The sequence below is a fragment of the Acinonyx jubatus genome, chromosome A2 (assembly GCF_027475565.1).
Source record: "Acinonyx jubatus isolate Ajub_Pintada_27869175 chromosome A2, VMU_Ajub_asm_v1.0, whole genome shotgun sequence".
NCBI classification, from domain to species: Eukaryota; Metazoa; Chordata; class Mammalia; order Carnivora; family Felidae; genus Acinonyx; species Acinonyx jubatus.
In genome coordinates, this window is record NC_069383.1 from 46,775,947 (window position 1) to 46,795,598 (window position 19,652).

The 19,652-nt window shown below is 35.8% G+C and overlaps 1 protein-coding gene and 1 long non-coding RNA gene across 5 annotated transcripts in view; one reads left to right on the forward strand and one right to left on the reverse strand.

Annotated features, from left to right (window-relative positions):
- Positions 1–19,652, reverse strand: part of ZNRF2 (zinc and ring finger 2) — a 133,380-nt gene that overhangs the window by 29,923 nt on the left and 83,805 nt on the right. The window contains exons 4-6 of one of the 4 annotated variants that reach the window (XR_008296749.1): positions 13,046–13,125; positions 9,562–9,824; positions 4,713–5,777 (exon numbers count right to left, since the gene is read on the reverse strand). Coding sequence is in view for 1 of the 4 variants with exons in the window: in XM_027075194.2 (XP_026930995.1) it covers positions 13,068–13,125 (58 nt within the window). In the remaining 3 variants the exon portion in view is untranslated. Of the gene's footprint in view, positions 1–4,712; positions 7,789–8,544; positions 9,825–13,045; positions 13,126–19,652 lie in introns of those variants that run through there. The other 3 variants (XR_008296748.1, XR_008296750.1, XM_027075194.2) reach the window with 3 other exon arrangements.
- Positions 2,401–18,482, forward strand: LOC113604094 (uncharacterized). The gene is made up of 3 exons (XR_003425911.2): positions 2,401–2,919; positions 15,201–15,285; positions 15,384–18,482. It is a non-coding gene; the product is annotated as an uncharacterized LOC113604094 (long non-coding RNA).

Below are 19,652 nucleotides of genomic sequence, written 5' to 3' on the forward strand. Positions count from 1 at the left end.
AGATGGGAAGAATGGGCAATGATAGAGGATAGTTTTCTCACTCAAAAAGAGCCAAAAGTTTGATCAAGTCTCTTTCCTAAGAGAACCGGAGGTAGTGTCGCTAGATCTTGGCTGTAGAGGTCTACGACAGGCCTGGCACTTTCCTCTCCAATGGCCGACACTCTGGGGAATGTGTGAGAAAACCCTAGATAAAGTTGTACCCTGGCTGTGCAACAGGATCACACCACAACTGTTAACTTAGCGTCTCTGGCGTGGGGTCAGGCCTTATTATTTTTATTCATTTTTGAGAGGGAGGAAGGAGAGAATCCCAAGCAGGCTCCCCACTACCAATGTAAAGTCCAACGTGGGGCTCAATCTCACAAATCACGAGATCATGACCTGAGCTGAAATCAAGAGTCAGACACTTAGTCAACAGAGCCACCCAGGCACCCCAAGGCCTTAATAATTTTTTTGAAAAAACTGTCCTCCCTTCCTACCTCCTGAGTTGATCTAATGTTCAGCCAAGTGTTAAGGATTACCGACGTACGGGGATCCCACAGCTGAAGAGTGCAGTACCTGTCTTCCACGGTATACCCATCCCTCGTGTGTAAACTCCCTGGCAATTCCACCACTGACTCCTTTTCACAGGGCGCTTGAGCACAGAATTCCCCACACAAACCAGGGAGCATCTTACTGAACACAGCTCGGACTTCACTACTGGTAACTCTCAAAGCTAGATTTTGAAGAGTCTGTTCTGTGAATGAGTGTCTGGTGGACAAGTTTCGCGGTTTAAGCATGGATGTGATACAAAGTTAACTACCGCTAGAAGGCCTGAAACTCACGCAACTGTCCCTGCAGAGCTCAACACAGGGGACAAGTCGGACTGGAGCTATTCATCAGCACTGCTCACAATTCCCGTGGGTCATCACAAACACACCAGCTCAGTTATTCAGAGCTTGTGTGTTCTTACCCAAACACTGTAGTCATAACAAAAGCTAGTGGCATTTGGGAAAGCAAACAGAGGTTCCTCAGACTTTCCACCTTTTCCAGGTATTTCCAGCCTCTTTCACTGAAAAAATTAGGAAACTCGGACTCCATTTAGTAATGACATAGGACCAGCTCTGCTCATGCAGTCCTTAATTAACTTTCTAGGACCCAGGTCTTTACCAAGTTGGACTTATAAGACCTTTGAAAACATTTAGGTGAGGATAGATTGGAATGGAAAACCAAACTCCCAGGCTCATGTAAGACCTATCAGCCATTGGTCACATAAGGCTGGTGAGCACTTAAATGCCGCTATTTCCGAGTACAGATATGGTATAAAATATACATCAGATTTCAAAGACTGAAAAATATCTAAAATCTCACTGATAATTTCTATACTGATTACATGCTAAAATGACAATAGTTTGGATATTTAAATACCCTAAGGCCTTTAGCCTTCACAATGTTTGAGCTCCCAAAATGATGAACTATATACTATTTGACTTCCTTGATGGATATCTTCCGAATATTTGGATAATGAATATCCTTAACATTTACAGACTTGATAACATTTCAACATTTCAGTTATAAACGAGCTACTTTATTTTTTTATTTATTTAAAAAAAATTTTTTTTAACATTTATTCATTTTTGAGACAGAGAGAGACAGAGCATGAATGGGGGGGAAGGTCAGAGAGCGAGGGAGACACAGAATAAGAAACAGGCTCCAGGCTCTGAGCGGTCAGCACAGAGCCTGACACGGGGCTCGAACTCACAGACCGCGAGATCATGACCTGAGCCGAAATTGGACGCCCAACCGACTGAGCCACCCAGGTGCCCGTAAACGAGCTACTTTAAAACGTTATGACAGTTATTTGACATTTTTCTGAAATACAAATTTACATTGTTAACTATGTAAACAAAGCTAAACAGTTTTGTTTTCAGTTATCCAGCCACTAAATTATCGAGCCAGTCAGAAAGGCTTTAAGTCTTTTATTTTAAATGTTCACTTATTTTTGAGACAGAGAGAGCGCACAAGCAGGGGAGGGGCAGAGAGAGAGGGAGGGAGCAAAGGATCCAAAGTGGGCTCTGTGCTGACAGTAGAGAGCCTGATCTCATCAACGGTGAGATCATGACCTAAGCTAAAGTTGGTGGCTTAACCGACTGAGCTACCCAGGCACCCGAAGGATTTAAGTCTTAAACTGACTTTGTTGTAGTTTTTGGTCAAGTACTTTTTAATGCTGATAAAATAATGAACATTGAATTCATGAATTCATGGAAAAGAACCAGACAAATAAGGCACTATATGGCGGAATGGTCTTATAATTACAGCATCAGTATGATATTGCAGAAAAATTATTTTCATTTTATGTGAGAAATCAAATCTTAAATCATGCAGTAATACTTATGTTTTTTATTTTTTTTTTTATTTTTTACATTTTAGGACAACTCCCTCTAAGGTGTTAAGTTTCTACTATTCTCACAGATCTTGCTTTGTAGGAATTCCTGGTCTAGGAAGTTCCAAGTTATCTACAGGTGTATCTTTGAACCAATCTGGAGAAACCTGTGAAAGTCTGGTGTTCCTACAGATATGTTGTATTAGATGAGGGAGTCTGTGGGGGAGTCCTTGACCTAAGATAATACAAGCATGCCCCAAGGTTTCTGCTGCTTCTCCAGGAACTAAATATAAGTTTATCAGTCATCTTTCTCTGTCTGCTAAACAAAGATAATCATAGTGCACCCACGGGCAACCCATAGCCTTCCAGGAACCAATAAGCCTCTTCTGGAATACTCTACTTCCAACAATAGCTTACTTCTGCTGTGAATGTCTGAGAAGACCGGCATAATGAAAAGAGTTTGGGACAAATGAACCAGAGAGAAAACCTCATGAATGCTTCAGAATGCATTTCAGCACTTCACTAGACAAAGCTGGGAAAGCATGGCCCTATTCCAACAGGTATTGGATGTTAAGGGGGAATATGGGGGTGGGGGGAGCGGCTGGGAGAAGGCCCAACTCAACCGACCTAGAAGTCATTGCACTAGAAAAGTGTACCTTACTTATCGCGTGCACTTACTGCCCTAACAGTGTTGGCAACATTTGTGTCTAGAGCACTCCTAAACCTTCTCTTTCTCTCTCTCTCTCGCTTTCTCACAACTTGCCAACTGCCTGGCTTCTCTCTCAAGGCTCTGCCTCCCATTCAGATCTAATTTATGTTAGAGTTGATAATCTTTCTCTCTGGTTCTCCAGGGAGTATTTCTGGCATAATCAGCTTTCCCCAAGTGGAAATATTCTGTCCTTAAGAGTCAACCCTCCAAGCTGTGGCAAAAGGACAGACGGGAGTTGTCCTGGTCTTGTCCTTCATCCTCACATCTAAATGACTACTAAAGTGGAGTTCATTTTGCTCTCAAAACTTGTAAGTGCCTCCATCTTTCTTTTTCCTATTGTCACTCCTTTGGTTTTGTCCCTCATTATCTTGCTTGAACTGCTATAAATTTTCCAACAAAGTCTCTCTGCCTGTAGTTTCATTCTTCTGTATGGGTAAATTGGTCTTTTTCCTGTTTAAAACCCTTGAATTGTAGTCTGGGACGTATATTCCTTCGTGATTTGCCACCTGCTTACCTCTCTAGACATAGCAACACTCCAAGAATGTCCTGCTTGTGTGTGCTATGCTTTCTGCCTTAGGCTCACTTCCCACTCCACAAGTCCTTTTATCCATACCCCCTGGAGCTATGTATGATCTATTTGTTCTTAAAGACTTAATCATTCTCTTGCCTAGTCTCATGACCTATGGTCTAATGACCATATGCATCTTGTGTATGTGTCTATAACAATTATTACAACATATTATTATAGGTTTGCTCACTTATTTGCTTCACCCACTAAAGTTTAATTAAGGTCTCAGAGGCTAGCTATCTTGGATTTCTGTATTCTTGGTCCATAACAGTCCATAAAACCAAGTCTGCTTAATGCATACTTGCTGAAAGAGTCAATCTGTAAGCAAGAACAGAATCTACAATGCCCTCTATTATATACAGAGGTTTCTTAAATGCGTCAGCTAAAGGCTTAAGACATTACTTCTACACCTCGTGACTGAAGAGAATGACAAGTTATTTATTTATAGATAAGCACAAATATTTTTATCATCTTTAACCACCACTAACATCATGAAGTGCTTGCTGTGTGTCTGTTGCATACGTGCACCTTCCCAATTAACCCTCACAACAACCTGGAGGTAGGCAGTAGTTTTTTTTGTTTGTTTGTGTTTGTTTGTTTGTTTTTACCTCTTTTTATAGGCAAAGGCAAGGCACAGAGGAGTTAAGCATCTCGCCCAATGTCACAAAGATAGCAAAACTGGGCAGTCTGGCCCCAGAACCCATGTTCTTAACCACTCTGCTACAAAGCTCAATACCTCTTACACATCATGAAACCTGTACTTCAAAAGATCAATTACTCCCTTTTCAAAAACATGATGGAATGTTACTAAATACAGTCTAAATTTTTAAAGTTATGATTACACATTGACAGACCACCCCACCCCAAAACTTAATGGCTCTACTACAATCATATTTCAATTAAAAAACTTACAAATAGGTTTCACAGTAGAAATTTCAAAGTACATTTTTACTCCTGGTTAAGGTAACGAAGACCTCTTTCTTTGTTCATTACCATTACGTAATTTCTCAAGCTATTGTAGATTTTTAACTTAACGGGTATACAAAAATAGATAAAGAAACTGTGACAACAGTTAATTCGTGGTAACCTTTCAGCAATCAGGTAATTCTCAGTTTTATTATAATGTACTGTCAACTTCTAGGCATTACAGTGGATATGACAAATTTCCTTGAAAGCATTCTCTTATGTTATACTTCTAAATAACAGGATAATTTGGCAAGATCATTCGGAAGTTTTATTTATTAAAATATCAATCATGAATTATTCCATTTTAGTTTAGAACATACTAATACAAGTTGTTCCTAATACATTTTCTAGATTTCTTCTGATGGATGCTTTTGATGCCTTATTTAACAGGAAAATACTTTCTAATAGAGGAAATTAAGAGGTATTACAGAAGAGTTGTTGAAACCATGAATAAACCAATGGAAATAAATACTATTACTGTGATGTTCTTTAAAAAAAAAAAAAAAGACACTCATATAATCATTGGAAAGAAATAAAATGAAATGGACTTCTGTAATAAAGACCAATATCATCATCAAATTCCAAAATATCTCTTGATCTCCCTATAGGGTCTGTTAACTGTATTCTATGCACACACATGCTCAAAATGCTAATGACTAATAACATAACCTTTTCAAGATGCTAGCACCAGGGTCACTGGTAACAGGGTACAGGCAGGACTGTAAGTTTATAAACATAAACCATCAGTCAATCTCAGCATATCAAATCAAAAGGGAAGGCATGAGAATTTAATAATAGGAGAAATCAGTCACTTCTGATTCTAAGACTTGCAGTCCTGACAGCGGCCTCACAGTCCAGGGCAGAGCTAGGAAGCACAATGTTGGTTAATCAAATACTGCAATCTTACTTTGAAATTTTTCATTTCTGAGATATGAGTTTATGCCATACTGCTCTTTGCTTCCCTATAAACAACTAACAATTTATCTTATTGTTAGCCGTTGGTCTAAAATTAATGATGGCTTCACATCTGAAAATACACCAACTCCCCTTAGTCATACTGCATTTTCAGCTAAAACTTAATATGAATATATCTGGTTTTCTTCAATGCCTCTAGTTCTTTCCAGAGAATCAGCTGAACTTCAAAGACCAGGTATTTCCCATTCAATTCAGGAATTCTATGATGGAAAAAGAACATTCAGTTTCCCAGCTTCAACACAGCATTCCCAGAATATGGCACTCCAAGTACTGCCTGAGTAAATTATTACCAAAAGTTTTACCTATTCAGCTGTTCATGAATAAGAATCACTACTAGGAGTATACCAAGTAGCAATTTCCTCTAAACAAAACAAAACAAAACAAAACAAAACAAGTAGCAATTTAGTATCAGAATGAAAAGGTCTGGATACAGAGGAATAGAACAGTAAAACATAATTTAACTATTGTCATTCACAATATAGTAAAGAAAAAAATCAGAAGTTACGCACTTCAAAAAAGGGGGGAGTGATGGGGTCAGAGATAAAAGTATCAGCATGCTAAAATTTTTTTTTTTTTAACTTAGAAAATACCTGTACAAGAACAAGGGACATTTCACATTTAACACACTGTCAATATGCATTGAGTTCACCTCAGGATAAATCAAACTGCAAGAAAATGGCCCAAATGAACTAGAAGATTTCCGGCAGCTCACAGACTGTACTCACAATTAATACGCAACATTTACCTCTATGAAGTCTTACAAAGTTCATCTGATTTATATGGAAACCCCTCTGTGAAAAAATAGGATGATTTGGATATTATTATCAATGCATAAAAGGGATGTCAATCAGATGGTAAATTCAATTATTCTTGAATTTTTAAAGAGTTTCATGCTTTGCTCAAATGTAGCTTACTTTTAGGAAATTTCTCTTCTTCAGCTCTCCAAGTTAGTAAATAAGATTAGGTAATATTTACATTTAATTTACTGTCTTTTCATTTAAAGACATTTCTCTTAGTCTTGCTATAGTATGTTAATTTAAATAGTTGCCCTTAAACTTCACTATACCCAAATTGGGAAAGTAAAATAAACTTTGAAAAGGAATCTGCCATTTTCACTAATACATTTGTTAACCTGAAATCTTTTCAAAATACATATTGAAAATATGCTGACAGTGATCCTCAGGCATTTCGTTTGGGCTACATTCTAATAAAGTATTTAGTGGTGAGAACAGAAATAACTGTGTATCACTTAAAAGAAACAGAAGATTTGCACAAAGAAACCAAAACCCATATAGCATGCAAGAGTTAACAATATGGCCTTTTAAATGTTGTTCAGCTACCACAAAAAAATCAGTTATAGAATTCATTACTTATATTTCAATCACAAACACTGCTCTTAAAACACGATCTATATCAGATTTATAACCAGATCTGAAAAACATAGATTAAGACTAGGTTTAGCTAATTTCTCTGGCAAAAAGCCCAAAGACAGGATAATTTTACTATCTCTTATACATTCCGGCAATAACAATAACAAAATTCAAAAAGCCAGATCAAAGTAAAACGAGTCAAAATTGGCAATAAACCCATTATGAAGAGTGGCACTAAAGTGAAATTTCAGAACATATTGCTTTCTATTTACGCAAGTGCGATCTCATTTTAAAACGTGTATTTACAAAGATTCTGGAAGGCTATCAATCACCAACTTGATAGCTAGGTTTTCAATCTTTATTTTGTCTCCATAATATTCAGTTGTCAGTAGTTTCAAGCAACATATTTAAATATCTAATGTGATTTTTGTATCCTACTTACGCTATTCAGTGTCCACATACAGATACACAAATATTGTAAGTGACATTATGTAGAATATTATAATATTTTCCAGAGTAGCAATTTTGACTTTGAATAATAACCAGAGCATCTGGGCATAAAAACATTTTCAATTCCTAAATTCTTCTTTCTGGGGAGTCATTGATAGAGACTGAACCTAAAGTAAAAAATGCTAACCTCTATCAATTTTAACACAAAAGGGCTGCTATAAACAGATTTTAAGTAAGTACTGTTCTAGACAAATATAATAATCAAGGAGCACTTGAACTAACAAACACTGAACTTTCTTCTGCTGTAGCTGCTGCAGCACAGAACCGTAGGTCAGAGGCTGAGCGAGAGAGGCTGATATGGAACAGGACACAGAAGGAAAAGAACTAAAGTCTGTAAAATTAAAAAGTCAATGAGTAAATCACATATCAGAAAATCATCTTCCAGAAAAATGAATCATTCACAAAATACTCTAAGAGGTCTTTCCTGGGGTGAGCGGGTACATGTGTTATGTGTGGAAGCTTACAAAATTAAAAATGTGAAACAAAATGGATTCATACTAAGATTTCATGGTAACAGAAGAAAATTGAAGGAAAGATTTTCCGTGAGGGAAGAGTATTTCCCATAACTGGTTTAAAAAGCACCTATGAAACCGTGCTGTCAGCCGTCACAATGGAGGTTTGGGACGCTTTTGTCAATTGCAGCATAACAAAAGGCATTTCACAGCATAACTTTAGGGAAAATGTTATCTGGTCTGGAATCACACAGAAAGCAATGAAAAACTCTTTCAATTGTTTCTAAAACACCAATTTTTCTGGGTAGCAGCAGTTGCTCCTGTACGTGCCCTTTCAAAAAATATGAAACAGAAGCAGGATAGGGAAAAATTTTGAGAGTAAGAGTAGCAGCATTAAATAGAAAAGCAAATACTTAAATACGTTAAAGAAAGCGTAAAATAAGGAAACAGTACTTGTGCAACTTTCAATTATACCAAGTAAAGTGCACTGCTTAAATGTTCACTGATAACATTTTCCCTGTATGTTGAAAATATGAAATCTACTTATTGGTATCTTTTTAGATTAAAAAAAAAAAAAAAAGACATTCACTATTGTAGCCTGATAGCTCTCTTCCAGTATTTTGTAACCATTCAGATGTATTTTGTGGGAATATTTATTCACATAATTTTGCTTAATACATTTCTTTCTACACAAGACTGAATTTAAAAGTCTATTATCTATAACATTTTCAATTACAGTAATAACACATTAATAAATTATAAATTAACAAAATCTTCATATTTGCTTTAAAAAATCATTTATCAAACACTAACTTCCAGATTATCTGGAAAATTAAAGATGCAAATTGCTATAAATCCGGCATCCCAATTAAATTCTGATTTTTAAAAGTATATAAAATGTCCCTCAAGTTATTCCAAGTTTCCACTCAAGAAAATTTTACCCTTTTCATAAGTTACTAAGTTTACAACCTGCTAAACATTCTACCCAAATGTGGGAAAACTGTCTGGAGATGCAAAGCACAATGAAATAATTACATGAAAAGAACAAACAAAAATACCCGTTAAAACAAAGTTATTATAGCTGGCAGCACTTAAAATTGGTAATTTGTATTTTTTAAAAAGTTGCATAGCTGCTGCAAGATGATTCATTACTGATTAACTACTGAGCAGTTTTACTTAAGAGGAAATAACACGTGTAATAAATTGCAATTCAATAGACAATCTTAGCCTCAGTTCATTAAAATGTAATTATGTAACTTGATTTACTCTTTGGACTGCATTCTGATAATGTTAAACCTTGAATTTAAAATACTAACATATTTTAGCTCCCCTATGCAGAAGTCTATTTTCTACTCATAGGAGAAAAAATAGAAGAACTTGAGATCATGGTCTACATTCAGAAAATGTTTTACTGCTTGATTTCATTTCTTGGTTTCACATTTAAGACTTTAATTTATAGGAAGTACATTATGTGGTCTTCAGTTTAAGAACAGACGAATACAGAAACATCATGTAGGGGAAAATAAAGTGACCCCAAACAAGAAAAAAACAAGTCGAACACAACTAGTTGCGCAGCTCTAGAGAACTTAATAAAATCAACTTTTAAATCAGTTAACTTTGGCGTCTGAATACAAAATGTTTATCAGTATTACCTATGTAGATGACTAGTAAGGGAGGTGCAGCATTTTCAAAATCCCTGTGTGTCCTCTATATGCATGTTCGGTACACTGAGTTCTGTGGCAACTGCCCTCTCTTCAGCAGGGTTTTTCCCCGTGTGATTGTCCATCTCTGCGTTACCAAGTCTCACAGAACTCAGATCTCTGGCTGAGTATGCCTGCAGTTTTGTTTTTCTTTTTCCAGAGACAGATCCTCATCTCCTCTCAGTTTTTCAAGCATCTTGAAAACACAAGAAAACCTGTGGAGAAGCAGACACATGAAGTTCAAGCAGTGGTTCATAATACTAATACAAATCAAAATACAACATCCATTTCCCCAGGAACACTGCTTTAGTTGCTATAAGTTTTCATACATTTACTTACTATTCTGAAAACTCATGAAATCAATGTTTTGCAAAAGAACAGGTAAAGGACACAGCAGGACCAGTTAAAGCTTAAAACAGTCATGAAAAATATCTACCACATCACAGTCATTTTCCCTCCACAATTAAGACCAGAGTACAGAAAACACACACACACACACATACCTATGCATACCTATTAACCTTCCCCCATATAATTAAAATCACCAAATAAAAATGGTAAACAGTTTCCTGTTTACCTTAGACAAAGGTACCTGTCAAAACCTTAGACAGTCCTGTATCTCTTTTGGGCCATCCATTAAATTCTTATGCTAAAAAATATCAGAAATGTTGCAAGTGTTGCTACATTTTTTTTTTAATGTCTTAACAAGAAATACTCCTCAAACCCATACATTTAGGGGCTCCTGGATGGTTCAGTTGGATGAGCATCCAACTCTTGGTTTCAGCTCAGGTCACGTTCTCATGGTTCATGAGTTCAAGCCCTGTGTCCAGCTCTGCACTAAGCACAGAGCCTGTTTGGGATTCTTGTTCTGCCCTTCTCTCTCTCTCTAGAAACAAATAAACTTAAAAAATACTTAAAAAAAAAACAACAAAAACCAAAACCTGTATGTTTAATCTGGGACATCAAATGGGATAGGAGGAATTTATCATGTGACAAATAAGAGCAGTTAGAACAGGAGCAAAAATATAAAAGAATCAAGACATTCCATGTCTATACATTCTTAAAAATGACTCAAGACCCACAGAGACAGATTCCATTGATTTCTAAAGTTTCTAAGGCAGCTGTTACCAAACTCAGGTTCTATATACAAAAAGAAAAAAAAACAAAAACAAAAACAATGAAAAGATAACACCAATACATAGGTAATGAAACTGAAATGCTGTTTAAGACCAATATGCATAATGACTATGAGATGAGACGCATGTTCCTTATACCCCATAACTCACTGTGACGCTAAAGGAATTTAGCTGATCAGATCATGAAATAACTTTTAAATTTTATTTACTTTTTAGAGTTTATTTATTTTGAAAGAGAGAGAGAGAGAAAGAGAATGTGAGGTGGGGGGGCAGAGAGAGAGGGAGAGAGAGAATCCCAAGCAGGCTCTGTGCTGTCAGTGCAGAGCCTGATGCGGATTCAATCTCAGGAACTATGAGATCATGACCTGAGCTAAAATGAAGAGTTGGTCGCTTAACTGACTGAGCCACCCAGGTGCTCCAAAACTTTTTTATAAAATAAAATTTTTAACCATAAAATTCAACCTCACACAGAAAAGTTTACTGCCTATAGAAGACTAATTTTACCCACAGGTGAAAAATTTAGACATACTACCTTGGTACGTAAAACACTATGATAAAAATTTCATTTTATCAGCATTGGTTTTTAGTACTTCTCTTAAAATGCTGCTACAGTTTTAGCTATAGTTTTAGTTTATTGGCCCAGACATAAGGTTATACTGAGGATATTTCAAAGCATCTTCCTCTTCAAAAAACCTTTTCACAGCCAAATAAAAACATTTATGCACATATACTCAAAATATCACTCTATCGCCACACTTTCTTTACATGGCCATCTTATCCCAATTCATATTTCAAATGTGTCAAAGTGGTCTGAATCAGCTCACAGTAGAAGGTTCAAAAGCTGACAGTCCTCTAGTACCCTACAGTTCACCAAGGCTTTCACATTTCACACGCATACCCGACTGCAATTGTGACAGAGGCCTCAATTAATGTTGCAGCTCTTTCTTTGGTTGCTATGGTGGCTATTAAGTTACCTCAAATCTCCTGTCAATATTCTAATCTGCTATTAATCATCATCATTAAGAGCAACTTTCTGCTCCAGTTTCCTGTCTTTGGTCTTAACCATTCAGGAAAGACTGTTGTCGATTGCTACCTTAAACCTCTGAACACAGAGGCTCCAACTCCTGAAACGATTCCAGGATCCGCTAACATGTTATGCCTTGATGTAAAATCCCAATGCTTATGTCATTTCTCCAAGTCTTCGTGTAAAAAGCTTTTCACATATATGCAGATAACATTTAAGTTAACTATTTTTTTGAAAGTCAAATGAACACACTTCACAGAATGTGGAAAAAAGCAATAGTCAAGTGAGGTTATCATTCAATTCACTGAACATTTTTAGATAACGCAGAATAATGAATAAGCTAAATCAGCAGACCAAAACAAATTCTGTATTTGGTTTAAAATTCAATTTTTTTTCTTTTTTCCTCCTACTGTACGGACAGGCACTTTATTATATGCTGAGGATACTAAGGTGAAAGATTGAACTGAATGAATGAATGCATGATGCAACTTTTTGAAGAAAACGCTCCTACCTAATAGCAGCAAAATAGCTAAGAACACAACCTTTGGAGATAATATGCCTAGGTTCAAATCCCAGTTCTACCGAGGAATTCGGCTTGACAGGTCAGGTTTCTTAACCTCTCTTTAACTGTTTCCTCATCTATATGATGGGAATAGCAAGAGTCCTGAGTTCAAAGGGTTGTTCCAACAATTAGATGAGTTATTAATAGATGTAAAATGCTTGGAACAATGCCTGGCACATAATGCAACATAAATGCTAATTAATTATTATGATTAGAATTACAATATATTGCATTACCCAAGAATATACTTGTAAAGTGAGGGATAAGAGTACAGAATTTGATTCTGTTTGCTAAATACATGACCTTTGACTATTATGCATATTGCTTCTTAAAGTCATGAAATTAAATACTTAGGCCTTGAGGTTTTCAGGGGTAAAATGGGGTAATGTGTACTAATATGTAGTACATGTATGAAGTAATATATCGACCACAGAGTTCGTGGGTTTAAGCACTAAACTAAAATTAAACAAGCCAATGTATTTTAAAGTACCAAGAATGGGGAAGTTACTCAATGTATGACTCTTTTCAGGAATCAGCAAAGTTGTTTTCTACATATCTTTTCACGTGAGTTTTCTATATAGTAGCCAAACACAATGTCTGGGATACATACACGCACATACCCACGCTTCAATAAATGAATAAAAATGGTGGCAGAGAATGTATAACTCAGGTAACAATTAAAAAGCCAATTAGAACAGAAAAAGGGAGAATTACCTATAAAACAGGAAGCTGATGCTTAGTCTGAAGGGTGCTCCGGGCAAGATCTATTTACTTCAAACCATTCATCTATGCAGCTAGAAAAGAACAAAACCAGAAAAACTGAAACACTTATGCTTATTTATATCATGACAGCTGTAATAAAAAATTCTTACTTCTTGACTTTAATGTATCTTTTCAGGAAAAAAATCAGTATTTTAAATGATCATATTTGGCATATCTAAGTAAAAGATAAGGATTTGTTTACTACATTTTGATTATTTACTTACCTTTTAAGTTTATTGATTTTTTTTAAAGTAATCTCTACACGCAACGTGGGGCTCAAACTCATGATCCGGAGATCAGGAGAGGCATGCTCTTCCGATTGACCCAGCCAGGCGCCCCACATTTTGATTACTCAAAGAAGTTAAGGAAATAATCTTTGCAAAATTATACTATAAAGTACTTTCAAGTTTAAATAGAACAACCATTACACCAAAAGCAAATCTGAGGAACCACTACTTTACCAGTATTCAAAATTAAGTGACAAATCTGGACAGATATTTCTCTCTCCAAAATAGTCATTCATTCACACAAGTATTATTCTGTTCATGCCACCGATCAATGTAATCAAAAGCAGCTTTTAAATTCTAATTCTGGACAATACTGCATCACCTCTCAAATCTTTTATTCAGTGTTTATCCATTTTTCAGAGAGAGAGAGAGAGAGAGAGAGAGCGAGAGCGAGCGAGTGTGTGCAAGCGGGGAATGGGCAAAGAGAGGGAGCAGGCTGAAGCAGGCTCCAGGTTCTGGGCTGTAAGCACAGAGCCCCACACGGGGCTCCAACTCGTGAACTGTCAGATCCTGACCTGAGCCAAAGTCGGACACTCAACCGACTGAGCCACCCAGGTGCCCCTGAATCACCTTTTAAAAGACTATCTTTATATGTGAGTATTGAATACTTATTTTAATTCTATCCCACCCTACACAATACATACACATACACAAGTAAATATACCATCATCCACTTGGTATTTATAAAGTATTTCATGATTTTATTGGAAGTTAAATACTAGGGTGCATATAATTATCCTCACTGTAATCTGCATTGTTCATTGCAGTAGCCACAAGCCACATGTGGCTATTTAAATTCATTACAATTAAATAAAAGAAAAATACAATTCCTCAGTCATACGACCACATTTCAAGCACTCAAAAGCCACGTGGCTATTTGCCCCTCTATTAGCACAGATACAAAACATTTTCATCACTGCAGAAAGTTCTTTTTCACTGTGATAAATGGTAAAGCCTTCGGTAAGGCTAAGTAACTCGCCCAGCAGCTAGGAAGTTACCCAAGCAGAAATCAAACTGCTCAACACTCCCACTGATGTGTCAAATTGGCACACGCCACAAAGCTAGCAGGCTTGGTAAATATGCTTACAGGCAAAATTAGTATTTATCACTCTCATATCCTGACAGGATAATTTGGTAAGTAAAAATAATGGACAAAACTGAACGGAAAAAAGATAAAGTATTTCATCCATATAATATTCTTTCAACCACTAATTTCTGTTGCCACTAAGACTTCTGCTGTCTAAATAACCTTGCCTCAATTGGCTTCTGACATGGTTTTCAGCCTGCTTTCTATCCTACTTACTTGGCTCCAGCAGTCCCCTGGTCTACTGGAATACCCCTTTAAATGAAGCACTGAACAAAATACTCCACATGAATTAACAATTCACGGTACCTATGTGATTTAAAATGGGCACTTCTTATTTTACAGCCATGTAATTTCGGCTCATACTGAGAAATTAATCATTTAAAACCCAGGGTCCTTCTCATGTAAATTGCTATCAACCCATGTTATTTGAAATATTATAATCCCTTCTCCCAACTCCAGCAGGAAACCATTACTCTGAATTTGGGGTTTCTCATTCTTGGACATTTTCTTAACCTATCACTACATAAGTACATATTCCAAAACAACATATAGTATTGTTTCTGTGTTCCAAATTTTATACAAATGCTACCGTCAAGTATGCTTTTTCTAACTGTGTTTTTCAACCTGAGATTTACAACTGCTAATAAGGCTCTGGTTTTTACATTTTTGTTGTGTATAATATTCCATTAACATAAGCATATTGCAGTGTATGTATCCATTCTTTCACTGACAGACTCCCCGGAGGCCTGGTCTCAGGAGTGGAATTACGGAGTTGTAGGATGTAGACAGCACAGAGCTCTTACACAGGTATCCACCAAGTAAGTACACCAACTTACATCTGGCACTTGGGGCTCTTTTTTTCCCCGAACTGACTGGTAACTTTTGCCAAATTTTCTGTTTTGTCTTTTTCTTATAGGTTTGCAGGAAGTTATCATCCAGATACTTCAGCTATAATATAGTATACACATTTTTGATGGTCCTTGCTGTCTACAAAATCATACACTAAAAGTAACAGGGCTTATGGGAAAAATGTTAAAGGCAGACTACTCAAACAATACAACCTGGTAACTAGAACAAAGATGTGTTTGCTCCAAATAATTAAAATACCACTATAAATACAGGATTTTTTTTCCCGAAGGTGTAAACTTTGACCTAAGAGGACTAAGGAAGGATTAATATGGAGACAAAAGCCCAATGCACAAACTATGAATGAAGCAAGTATTTCCAAAATAAAGCCCATGGCCTAACTGAACTGGGTATAAAAACATTCAGTGGATGGGTATCTTTATAGCAGCAGGCACACCTCATACATGGGGGTTCGGTTGCAGACCTCTGCAATAAAGTGAATATCGCAATAAAAAGAGTCAAATAGTTTTTTTGGTTTCCCAGTGCATATCAAAGTTATGTCCACACTTTACCCTAATTAAAAAATACTTTATTGCTAAAAAAGGCTAACTACCATCTGAGTTTTTAGTGAGTCATAATCACTGATCACAGATCACCGTAACAAATAAATAATGAAAGTATGAAATACTCTGAGATTTACCAAAATGTGACACAGACACGAAGTATACAGATGCTGCTGGAAAAATGGTGCCCACAGACTTGCTCCACAGGGCTGCCACAAACCTTCAATTAGTAAAACAACACAGTATTTGTGAAGCGCAATAAAACGAAGTGCAACGAAACACGGTATACCTGCATCGTATTCTCCCATGGCTTGCTTCCACATACGCTTTCATCTGCTTTTATTTGCTGGAGCAAAACACTGATGTGCTGAGAAATACTATGGATCAACCAGTAAGATCATCTCATTGTACCGTCACCGTTTCTTCCACTTACCAACTGCAACGCGCTAACTGCATTACAGAAAGTTGCCGAAGGAGAGTACTGTTTCAGATACTACAACTGTTGTTCGTGTATTATAAAAAAACAAAAAAAACCTCAGCCTGAGTTCTAGTTTTCTTTTACTTTTTCACAGTATCACGATGCAAAAAAAGTTTTAAAATGTTAATATGGTCCAAATTTGAGAACCATGAATGAAGCAAGCAAGTACTTTAAAAATAAAGCCTGTGGCCTAACTGAACTGGGTGTAAAAACATTCAGTGGATGGGTATCCTTATAAGAGCAGGCACACTTCAATTTTGGGGGTTCAGTTCAGATCACTGATCAACTTTTCCTTCAAGTTTTTATAGGGGGGTGGGGGGGAAGGCTTGTATTGTAGCCCCCAAAGAGGCCAAGAACATTTCCAACACTTGTAAGAGTTTTTTTTTTGGTTTCCATAGGCATATGTTCAGTCAATTGGGAATTGATTCCTATTTCAAATATAAAGATTCAACTGTTTTTCTACATCAATAACCAAGTGATCTCAGTACCATTCTTTGAATAGTTCATTCTTTCTCTACTGCTACAATACCACCACTGCCAAATCAATTTTTTAATTTTTTCATTTACTTAACAAATATTTACATACTATCCATCATGTGCCAGACTTTCTAAAATTTAACTCATTTCAAACCTCAAAACAACTCTATGAAGTTGGTACTGTCGCCTCATTTTATAGATCGAAGGAGGGAAAAACTAAGTAACTTGATCAAGATCACACAGTGAATTAGTGGAGGGGCTGGGATTTGAACCTTGGGAGGAAGGCTTGACTCCCAAGAGTCCAGGCTCTTAACCCCTGTGCTATGATGTCTCTCATATATGCGTGAGTGTTTATGGGCTCTATTCCTATGTCCTTTCCACACATGTCTTAATTAATGGTCTTAAAATGTATCTGCATAGGGGAAGCCCCCACCCCCCGGCAGTTTTCTTCTTTGTGAATATGACTGTTCTTGCCATATGGACTCTTTGGTCCATGTGTATTTTAGAGTCAACTTGTCAAGTTACATGAAAAAACTAGTCGAGATTTGAATGGGATAATATTAACTATATAGATTAATTTGGGATTAAGGGACATCTTTATGACACTGAGTCTTCCTATCCACAAGACAATATACCTCTACATTTTGGATCTTCTAGATCTTTCAGTAAAGTTTTAAAATCCTTGTATCTTTTGTAGGATGTATTCTTAACATAGCTTACTGCTATTGTAGTTTCTGTGGGTGTTAGTATTATTCTAAAAAAAAAAAAAGCTTTTATTTTTTCTTACTGAGTTATCAATGAAACTAACATTCATGTTGAGCTTATATTTGAAAACCCTGGTAAGCTGTTAACAATTTTAACAGTTTATCTAACATCTATTCTTTGCTTTTGTTTTGAAATCATTAATACCCAAGTATAGAACTGTAATGCATTTTTTCTCATTTACTGAGATAATATGGTCTTTCTCCTTTATTAACATAATATGTTGCATATGTAAGTTTTCTAATCTTACAATGTCTTTATATTCCTAGCATAAGTCTAATTTAGTCATGAGGCATTACTTCAGATAGATATTGATGAATTTGGTTTGCTAGTATGTTTTGGTTTTTTTTTTTTTTTTTTTTTTATTTATGTTCATAAATGAGAGTACCTTCTAATTTTCTTTCTTATACTCTACTTGTCTGATTTTGGTATCAAGTTTATACTGTTTTTACAAAATAAGTGGGGGAACCTACCATCCTTTCCTACCTTGGGGGGAGTTTAACAATGGTTAACATGGTGTTCTTCGGACGTCTGGTAGAACCTGCTGTCAGACCAATTTTGTAGGCCTCTTTTTAGTTTTTGGGGTTTTATTTTTTAATATTTGTTGTTTTTTAAAAAGTTTTTCTTGATAATTACTTATAATAGTTATTATAGTCAATTCACGTGTTCTGTTTCTTTTTGAAATATCTTGGTAATTACTATATATTGAGATATATAGTTAGTAACATAATAAATATACTTATATATTACATAATATATAATGAATAATATATAAAATAACGTTCTTAAGGAAATTGCCTGTTTTCTTTAAATCGAAGAGTAAATAAATTTCTCACAGATTTTTCCATTTGTTTTTTATTTCTACTATGCCTGATGTGTCATTCCTATACTGTTCATTTTTGCCTCCTAGAGATGATCCTGCCAGAGGCTTATCTATTTCATTAGTCTTCAAAAAACAAACTTTTGGCTTTGCTGGCCTCTAGTGTATTTTTTTTTCCTTTTTTTTCCCCTTCTCTAACCTTTATTATTTTCTTGTTCTATTCAGTGTTAATTCATTTTTCTAAATTCTTAAGGAAGAATTGGGTTTAATGATTTCCAGTCTTTTTTCCCCCACTCTAACACAAGCTCTCCATGGATCACTCTAGAAAAATGGCAAGACTTTTCATTATTATCCAGTTCCAAGTGTTTCTAAGTTCCATTATGATTTCTTCTTTAATCCACAAGTTACTTAAAAGTATGTGTGAAGATAATTCATCTTTTATTACTGACATCTAAGAGTGGCCAAAGAACCGCTTTCTGTATGGTATAATTTTTCATAGTTTGCCAAACTTGCTTTATGGCCTAGTATGCCATCAATTTCTGCATATGTAATGAGTGCCTGAAAAGTAAAGATGCTAATTGCTGGGTGCAGATACACACACATCCATCAGACAAACCTGTTAACTCTGTTGCTACATTCTTCTAGGTTTTGACTCATTTTGTGTCTGCTTGACACAATGAGAACTGTATTGAAATCTCCCATTATAGTGACATATTTGTCAATTCTTTTCTGACAGTTCTATAAATATTTTACCTTGAGACTCTGTTCTTAGGTTCACCAAAAACTGAATTTTATATATACTTTTATCATATCATACTAATAATATTTTTGCCAAAATTTATTTTGCCTGCTATTATTCTAGCTTTGTCAGTTTTCCTGTAGTTAATACTTGCCTGGATACAGTTTTGTATCCCCTCACTTTCATATTTTTCTATATCCTTATATTTAAGTGTTACTCATCAACAGCATATCCTGATCTTTCAAGCTCTTTTCCATTGGTGAGTTTGTTTCATTTAGAATTATGCTGATAGTACATTTATTCTTGTCTCTTTATTTTGTATAATTTATTGTGCTCTCTATGCTTTTCTCCACCCCCTACCTTTAAATAAAATTCTACCTTATTCCTTTTATTGTTCGAAAGTTATAGTTTTCTAGATTTTTGTGTTTGCTTTAAATAATTTTCTACCCCCAATTTTCCTGTGTTGCTCTGAAACCAAGAATCTTTTATGAGAATCCAGA